This window comes from Mixophyes fleayi, chromosome 10 (genome assembly GCF_038048845.1).
Source record: "Mixophyes fleayi isolate aMixFle1 chromosome 10, aMixFle1.hap1, whole genome shotgun sequence".
In the NCBI taxonomy this organism is placed as follows: domain Eukaryota; kingdom Metazoa; phylum Chordata; class Amphibia; order Anura; family Limnodynastidae; genus Mixophyes; species Mixophyes fleayi.
This window is the reverse complement of record NC_134411.1, coordinates 50179133-50189177: the sequence shown is the minus strand read 5'-3', so window position 1 is coordinate 50189177 and position 10045 is coordinate 50179133. Positions and strand designations below refer to the sequence as shown.

The 10045-nt window shown below is 37.4% G+C and overlaps 1 protein-coding gene across 3 annotated transcripts in view; it reads right to left on the bottom strand.

The window, feature by feature from the left end:
* The window catches only part of PC (pyruvate carboxylase), a 341750-nt gene that overhangs the window by 292877 nt on the left and 38828 nt on the right, over positions 1–10045 (bottom strand). Inside the window, exon 1 of one of the 3 annotated variants that reach the window (XM_075188740.1) lies at positions 2660–2687. The exons of the other annotated variants lie outside the window; for them this stretch is intronic. Coding sequence (XP_075044841.1) covers positions 2660–2662 — 3 coding nt within the window. The 5' untranslated portion in view covers positions 2663–2687. Of the gene's footprint in view, positions 1–2659; positions 2688–10045 lie in introns of those variants that run through there. 3 annotated transcript variants of the gene reach the window in all.

Below are 10045 nucleotides of genomic sequence, written 5' to 3'. Positions count from 1 at the left end.
ACTGAATAAAAACATGCTTTTACTGGGGATTAATGCTTGTATACGCATGTAAACAGGCATGAGAAAGGAACCAGTTACAACATATTTGTGGACAAGAGCTGAAGTGAAATCCTTTGGATGCTCCCTGCTCTACTCACTTGGAATATTCCCAAACCTTATCTCACCGACTGTAAGCATTGGTTACCGCAGTGTTTGACATGTAGCATTACTGGCACATTACTATCAGTGGGTGTCAGGGATAAGCCCGTCTAGCTACTCTCTGATTAGATATCTTATCATATATTCCAACTGTCATACAATATATCGCCTCTATATTGTCAGGAAACTGCTCCTGAACCCCTTCATTGGTCACAAACCGTCCTCTGCACACTTGTGACTTGGAAGCTTACTGTAAGGGAACACACAGGATTCCAGCCTAAACCTCTCACCTCTTTTAGGCTACAGATTTCGCTGGTCCCTTTCCCAACACAGACGCACGCTTCACACCTCTCAATTGCCACCAGCGACACATATAAGGCCTGTAGCAAACCTATGACTTAAATCACCCAATTGTGCACACAATGCTCTGGAAGCTAAACAGTTAACCATTCACATTGGTTTCTAAAGAGTTAATTCAGCCAAGCAATCTGTCTCTTCTAAACAGGCAATGAATTTGTTTTAGAGCAATAAGGACAGAACTATTAAATTGTTAGATTTACCGTATATACTCGAGTTTAAGCCAACTTTTTCAGCACATTTTTTATGCTGAAAAAGCCCCCCCTCGGCTTATACTCGAGTGAGTCCCGTTCTCTCAGCTCTCAACTTCCGCAGTGAAACACATGTGCGCTCCACTGACAGGAACTTCGGCATTTGCGTTCCAAATGCCGAACTTCCTGTTAGTGGAACGCGTTCCACTGCGGAAGTTAAGTGCTGAAGAAAATCCCTCCCTCCCTACCAGGCACAGAGGAGAGTAAACCATAGGGGGACACATCCAAAGCTCCTTGTCAATGAGAGAGATGCAAGATGTGTGTACTGCCCTAAAGACAGCCTAGTAGAAGATGGGCGCAGTACCTGGGGTGAGCAGTTTATCTAGTAGTTAATGTCAAACATATCCTCTCCAATATTTTCCAAATTGTGGCATCTGCTATCCCATGAATTTTTGGGTAATTCTTCAGATATATCCCAGAGACATAACTCTCTCAATAAACCAGCCAATCTCCAGCACATGTAAACACAAAACACATGATGGAATTATGACAATGCAACATAACTTTTCCAAAGATACGTGATTATAGCTGTTCCCGGATACCACCAGTACCGGTCCATTCACAACCCTGGTGTGATTTCTGCTCCTTGGTATGGAGTTGCACCCAGATTTCCCAAAATATGAACTATTAAGACATTTTCCTTTGAAGCCCATATTTCTATATACCTGTATAGGCAGTCTTTAAATGCTATCTTTGTATACAGGGATCTCACCTAGGAATATGGCTGTCATTTACATTTAGTGGTTTGTTGTGTTTACACTACCTATTGAAAGGAAAACAATTAGGAAGTAGGATACATGAGCAAAACTATTGATGTCTGATCTGCATATCTTAAGCAGGTCTCTACAACCTAATTACCTCCTACTGGGCTAATTGTTTCCTTTTTAAAAATATTTGGTCAAATTTTTATCTGAGTTGAAGACCAGGTTCACTATGTATCAATGTAATATTTTATTTGGGCCCTGACATTTACTATTTCATTTCATCATATCAGATTTATGCCCTCATCCTGACAGTGGGTAACCAGCTTCATAAATCACAACATTTTAATATCACACCATACATTTCAAATCTGCACCATAGGTGCTTATGAGCATTAATAAATCTAGATTATAAACAGATTAAAAACCAGTAAACAGTAAGCATATTGACATAAAATTATGAACAAGTACATAATTGCTAGAAGTAAAACTAAACTATAATGCAACATAATATAAAATGTTGAATATAAACATTTAAGTTTAACCAAAAACAGATATAAATGAATTTATCATTAATAGAATAATTTTGTTTGAAAAGGATACACATGCTGCGAGCCCTCTTATTCATACTTATGCATTACCATCAATAGAGAGACCAAACCAGTGACTGAGGGGCAATGGCAAACAAGAAAACCCAAAATGTGATAGAATGTACACAAAAATCTAGACAGCCTAATTTCTAGAGTGAATCTAATTTAAACCCAATTTAAAACCAACTTTGGAGAATACATGTTGTTATTTAGCCATCATGATGTAGGTTTTGTGCAGTCTTAATGGAATACAACAATGACAAAATAACAGTTCTCCTAAATAAAAAAATCAAACTCATAAGCAATGTTTTCTTATTTCTCGGTCAGCGGTAGCACAGTGATTTATCTTGAGAACTCTTCTGCATTAAGAAAGTGACATTTTGTACAGTTTAACACCCACATCTGCCCTTAACAATAAATCCTGTACAAAACAAAAAGGTAAAGTAGTGCAAAATATTAGATTACAGTATAGCAAATGCATCAAACTACACGGTATAAAACAAGCATGTTAAACATCTTTGTGTCTATACAAAAAATAAACACTATTTAGTAGACAATGCAAGTATTTAGTGTATTGCAAATGTATAAGTTGCAATTGTAAATAAATGTTAGCAATACATACCATGAGCTGCTCTCTGTGATGGCTATTGTGTATTTAAAAGTAGTGCAGAGGGATGCTTTTATACATGTGGAGTTAAACAACCAGTACTACAAGCTAGATAAGTAAACTTGTACTTTGTGCCCCCAGGAAACAAACACATGAGCCAATATCTCTAAGATTTCTCACATAAAGTACAAGGGGTGTGGTACTGGGGTAAATGATTGCCTCATATCTGCAAGTGAAAAATTAAATTAAAGTTATGCGAGGTACAAGTACACACAAACAAATTTCAGGTATTTAAATATGGTTTCACAACTTACTGATAGGAATCAAAAAGGCAGTTAATTTAAAAAAAAAAAAAAAAAAAAAAAATGCATTGTGCAGTGTTACTTTTATGAGAGGGCATGGTGTGAAGGGGCTATATTGGATGTAGTATCTACAGTATTGAGCTGAAATTTGGCATCTCAACCAAACCGTTTGCGAGTGCTGAATGCCAAATTCCAGAACTAAATAAATTCTAAAATTTATATCCATCTATATATGTTTTATGTATATATTTTTTTTTTATTTTATTTTTTTTAAATCTGGTGCTTTTTATTTCCAACTGGAAAAATATGGACTCTTATCCTGGCATCATGAAGATGCAGACAGGCTAAATGCAGATATTTCAAAAGGTCACAGATACTGAAAATACTGACATTGTGATTACAGACAGTGAAAATGTTGACCATCACAATGCCTACGTTAACTCAGCAATGGTTGGTATTTCTTCTATCGAGATTTCGTACCCAACCCACATGCAGTGGGTGAAAATGATAAAACTGAAACAAAGTGTACTTACAAGAAATCCAGGCCTTAAATCAGCCACATCTACATAGGAATGCCCCTACTTTATATTGCGTATGTTAGTACACCCATTCCTTAACCCCATTCAGCCTCTCTAGCATTCTGATATTAATTGCATGCAATGGCGATCGGAGTAAGGTGCATTTGAGTATGCCACATCCAAACATGAATCAGTCCCATAGGGTGAGACAAGCAGAGACATTAGTTTTTACTCTTTCCAGATTGGATCTGGAAAGAGTAAAACTTGTGCAAAGTCATGCCACACAACGAAGTACAGATGTGACAAGTGTCAAACTAGCAGCAACATTAAAAAAAAAATAAAAAAAATGTTCATTTAAACACTGTTGCACAAAATTGTTGGAGCACCAGCAAATTCACATAAAAAGAAAAGGCCAAAATAGATTTTAAATGCCTTCATCTGCAAAAAAAAAAAAAAAAATTTTTTTTTAAAAAAAGTTATGTTTACATAAAGCTTAAAGAAATCATCCTTCAAAGGCTGTCCTACTTTGTGATTTGACTCTTCTGAAGCTGGTATTTCAACTTTAATTGTAAACTGCCTAAAACCATCAGTAATTGATTTTCCAGCTTTGCTGGAATGTCCCGAGAAACCACTGGTCTCGGTCACAAGCCATCACCGGCCTATACATGGCTTCTGCTGTCCTTCTAAAAATATTAACACTCCTCAAGCTGAGGAGAACTGAGAACTGCTGCTCTACTCTCTCAAAAAGAGAATGCCAATCTTTAAAGATAAGCCTTTTTATTTTGACTCAAAAATAATATGGAGCCAGGGCCGGTGCTAGGGTCCATGGCGCCCTAGGCGAAATCAGCGCCCCCGCCCCCCCCCCCCCCCCCAAAAAAAATCGTCGCCCTCCTCCCTCCCCCCGTCTTTTCTTACCTTGTCTCACCACCGCCGCCTCTCTGCTCCGTCTCCTCCCCTCCACTCACTGACACTAGTGAGTGGAGGGGAGGAGACGGAGCAGAGAGGCTGCGGTGGTGAGCAATAGCCTCTTCCCCCCTCCCCATGCATCTGAATGCTGTGCGGCGGCCGTGACAGGTATGGTCAGCGGTCGCAGCACAGTTTTAAAATTAATTTCCAGTTCTGTGGCGCCCTCCAGAGCCCGGCGCCCCAGGCAAGTGCCTAACCTTGCCTAATGGGAGCGCTGGGCCTGTATGGAGCACTTCCTCCTCATCTTTTCCTTTTGTATGAGCATAAAATGGAGAGTGGATTGTTCGGTGTTACATCTTAACCGAAAAGGGGAAGAATCTCTAGACACATTAATGAAAGGAAACGCTTTACTTTGAATTCTTGTAAGTGCATTCATCATTGGATACTGTGGAATCTTGTCAGACTAGTAGAAATAAACAATTTCACTTCAATAAGGGTATATTATTGATATATCCTTTCATTCTATATTTGTAAATGCATACACAATCCCCTGATTCCTTCCAACTATTACTATACCATAGTATTTTTCTTGTTTAATTTTCCCATATTCCATAGAGTACAAATGAAAGAAAATATTGCATATATAACATTTCAAGCACTTTATCATCCTCCTCAAAAGTAATATATTAAACTCCTACACTGTGGTATGAAGGGTATATCTCCATTATCAATTCATCTTGTATGCATTTAGTTGCACCATGTCTATGTCAAATGTTTAAACTATATGAAAAACAATGATCTAATTGGGAACTTTCCATGCCGAGTAAACTTGCTCACTCGTTTGCCTTTACCTTTCCCCTACCAAAACCTAAAGATACAAAAAAAACAAGTGAATTGTAGCAAAGTGAATAGGTCACTAATAGCAGGACAGTGTTTGAAGGATGTGTTGAGTTAAAGGGTAAATCTCCTGTTGCTGTCAACAGTATATTTCTATCTTCTGCACACAAGCCTCTGGTTCATAGAATGCTGGAATATATTATATGCAATTTATATTATGATCCCCTCAATATACTGTGTAATAGGCCAGTGCTTTGTAAATAAAGAACTATATTAAGCCTCACTCCAGCTCTCCCCTTTTGTTAGTATCAAGATACCAGAGGATTCGTACTGGCACTGTATTATTGTTGTACATGTCTGTTGTAATCCAGTAGATTCCCACTTATCAATTCTCAAGCCAGGATCTCTTGGATGGATTCAATACCAAACTATCTAAGTTTGCAGAAGACATGGATTTCTAGTGTATTATGTTCATTTACTTCATATCAAGATAGTAGCTGCTAAAGTCTAAATGTGTACTTTGTGATGAAATTGGAGTTATTACCACAAACCAATTGGATTCTTCTATTTACCAGGAAAGTGACAATTTGTCTGGACTATACACATTTCACACTATATATTCAGTTTCATGCAAGTCTTGCAGTGTATGTATTAAACCTAATTTTTTTTTAAGTTTTATAGAATAACATTTTCAAAGCCAAGCAACCTGTGTACTCATTTGGTTTCTAGGACTACATAGGACTATTAATTTAGTCTACTTCCTCCATAATTTACATTAGTAGCATTCTCCGTTTTCTCTTATCTAATGAAACTGACCAGGCTGGATCATGGGCAACAACCCCAGATTGACTATTGTTGATTAATAAAGCACAAAAGAAAATGAGGGGACATTAAAATGTTTTGCAGCCAGTGATCCGCAAGACAATTCATTTTTTTGTTGGTTTCCTAGAGAAGGTGTATAGATAATACATTTATAAAACAAACAAAAAAAAAACCAAAACAGATAGCACAAAATGGTGCAAATGACCCATGTACTAGCAGGTAAAACCCCTGTTGAAATTAAGATGTTCCACTGATCAATCCAGGAGTTATTCCACTTCTACAAAGGCACATGAGAACCAGGTGCAATGAACATACCCACTGTAGTGAAGACCACTGTAATAGCAGAGACCAATAAAATGAGGGCTACTGAGCAGTATAGGTAGCGTAACCTGGCCCTAAAACTATATGTCCAACCACCAATGTGAGCTGAGGAGCATAGTGCGGCCTGAAGCTTTAGCAGAGTGTGCCAATGTGCAGAAGAAATACATGATTATTATTACCTACTATCCTTCATTGTGTGGTTCCAGAAGAACCATAAGAGACATTTTGACATTACTGAACTAAACATTTTTATAAACTTTGCGGTAAATTAATTAGATATAGCATTTAAATAAACAGATGCTGAAAAGGCTCCTTGATGACTGCACAAATAACACGTATCATAGGGATCATTGATCTCTAATTAAAAACATGCTCCAGTGCTTTAAGAGCATTTATGACCCAAGTAAAAATATGGCATTATATCATAGGTGCAGTTAGTGACATTCACTGCAAGTGTACTATAACAGAATGCTTGTCACTATACAAATCATTAATTACAATGGAGGACAAAATGTCTGCATTCCCTGAAGAGCAGGAAGCACCTGAAACTTCATGTTACATTTCAGGTGTAGTCTGCTCTTATGGTACAGAAATAAGTTAGTTATAATCGATATTAATGATCCCTGAAGCAGCAGACATAGCCATAAGAAACATGTGGTGAAACTAAATCCAGTTAAAATCCTACATGGGTACCCTATGTAGGACGCATTTACAATAGTGAGCTATACCTTTGTGCCACTGAATGTATTTTGTGTCATGACGTGATTCCTTCAGTGTAAAGTGTATACACTATACATTTTTTATTAAAGAATAAAAAGATTAAACAACCAGCCTAGAAATAAGATCATGACCGTTAAAACATCAGATTTTTGCATAACTTGTATAGACCATATAACAAGAGCACTTCAAGTGTTAAAAGAAATGGCCTTTTTAGAACACCATTAGCAATGGCAGGCATGCAGAGGTGTGTCTGGCTGGAAAAATTCCATTGGAAGGTTAGCAGATGCCCTCTGCTGCCCACTCTGAAGGACACTGAAGTCTACCGTGTACACGATCAAGCTGCTCTTACTTACAGTATCTGAAGGATCTGAACAAGGGAGCAACACAAACAAGACTTAAAGATAAGTGTTAACCATAACTTGCCATTATTTTTACAGTGTCACTATAGCGAAGTTTAAATTATATGTAGAAAATGACTTACGATACTGTTATGCTATGCTTGTGTAATGTAACTCATATTTTAAGCAGGTTAAAAAAAAGAATCCATTTAACAAGTGTTTTAGTCAGATATGACAACTTTTTCTAACTCTGGGTGTGAGGCAAATACAGCTGTCCCTCTGACAGACTCTAAATTGTTAGTTACAAGAATTTAATTTGTACATTGAACCAGTGATCGATATGCTATAAAGTGGTAATGTTGCATCAGATCATTTTATTTTAGAACTGAGTAATAGAAAAACAATGTACTTGTCATCTAATAGAACAGAAAACAATAAAAACAAGCTTCTGAATAAAAAAAAAAAAAAAAAAAAAGATTCAGGATAACCAACTTTACAATCGGTATGCAGAAGAGAAAAATAATTAAACAAAAGAATGTTCACAAGACACATGACGCATTGGACCTATAAGGAAAGACCGTAAAATACACCACAAAATAAAAAACTAGACACCACACTAAAGGCCTATAATATAACCAACCATATACTATAACATGTAAAACTATACTAGTTTCTAACAGACAGCAACTTTTAAGTGAAAAGCTAGGCAAGGTTCCTGAGCTATGAGCTTTTTCATTTTCCCGGCAATTATCTGAAAAATCCATAATTTATAGGAGGGACATAGTTCGATACAAAGAAACTGGAAAGCAAGCTAGATTTTTACATTTTTGTCTTTGTGGCAAGTTTCTGTAGAAGCTTGCAATTGTTAGACTACTTACAACTACAAATATATAAATATTGGTTTAAAAAAAGAATCCATTTAACACTTCTGTATTATAAAGTCACCAAGTGTCGAACTTGTGCAGTGAATGCACTTCAAGAATGACCGTTGGAAGATGAATAGTGCTGTGCAAGATGCAAGCAGGTTGCTTATCTTGAAACACAGATTCACCGAGGTCCACTGACCACATGGAAAGGAGTTTAACCTCAACCAGTGCCTACCGCAGTGAGGTGTAGTGTAGAAGGGATGGACACATGGGAGACCAGGATCATTAGGTAGGTAGTTTGAATTTGAAATACTTGAAGGGACCTGGGGATAAGATTATGAAACCCATTTCCAAAAATAATTTCATGAATGTCAGCATGCTTTCATTAAAGACTGCTCATAGCTAGAAAAACATAATGCCTTTGTTTTCATGGGACCTTGGTAATGTAATTGATGCAAATGCATTTGATACTGTTCCAGATAAGTCTGGTACATAAGAGTACTAGGTCTAGGGCAGGGGTAGGCAACCTGCGGCTCTCCAGGTGTTGTGAAACTACAAGTCCCAGCATGCCTTGCCACCTATCTGCTGGTTATTTACTGGCAAAGCATGCTGGGACTTGTAGTTTCACAACACCTGGAGAGCCGCAGGTTGCCTACATCTGGTCTAGGGGAAAGTATGTACATGGGAAGAGAACTGGTTAAAGAAGAGGACAAAAGGAAATGCATAAGTGAACCATTTTAGACTATATTCGTTTATGAGCGTACCCCAGCGAGTACTAGGCCCTGTCTTTAACCTTTGTGTTAATGATTATGCCTCCAAGGTGTCCATATTTATTCATGACACTAAGCTATGTAGATTTATTGACATAAGCAGTAAAGTAACCATGGCATAGCAGATTAAATATAATGCAGATAAATGCAGAGTTATGCACCAATGTCATGGTAAGAGATTTACTTACATATTAAGTGAAAAAAGTGGGGGGAAACAGATTAGGAATACTGTGACAAAAAGCAGAGTAGACAGTGCAAGACAGCCGATGTCAAGGTAAATAAGATACTGGGACACAAGGGGGATAAAAGCACTAGGAGTGTCTCATTAGACAACACCTTGAATATGGGGTACAATTTCTGGCATCAGACTGCAAAGAAGAAGGATATAGGATAACTAGGAGAGGGTTCAGAGGCAGGTAACCAAAGAGTAAAGAAAAGTTACATTATAAAACAGATGTTGGAAAAACTGGCTTTGTAAACTTAAGCAAAAAAGTACCTGGGAGATGACACGAATAGTCTATCAATATGAGGTTAATACAAAAAAAACTATATTACTCAAAATCAGATAGAATAAAAGGGTTCACCTAAAACATAGGACAAGGTTCATTACTGTAACAGTGGTTAAGCTGTGTAATTCATTACCAACCAAACCAATAATATCAAGCTAACAGAATTTAATCACAAAAAATAGTATCTGTAGTAAAGCTGTGTACACACTGAAGAATTGTTCAGACCGATGTGCTATCTCAAACGATTACACCTACGACTGAATGTCCGATCAGTCTGACGATTCATGTATACACACAGACACGATTTATCTTCAGGTCTGTGCTCTTCATCTGGTCCTCTTGTCTGGAGAATGACAGCACAATATTCATTCACTACTGTCACACCAATTAAAACTGCCTTGTTATAGCTATCCCCACATGTCCCAACGAATGTAGTTGGGTTCTGTGACTCTGAAACGAAATATTCAGTCTCCGAACAAACAAATAAATTAT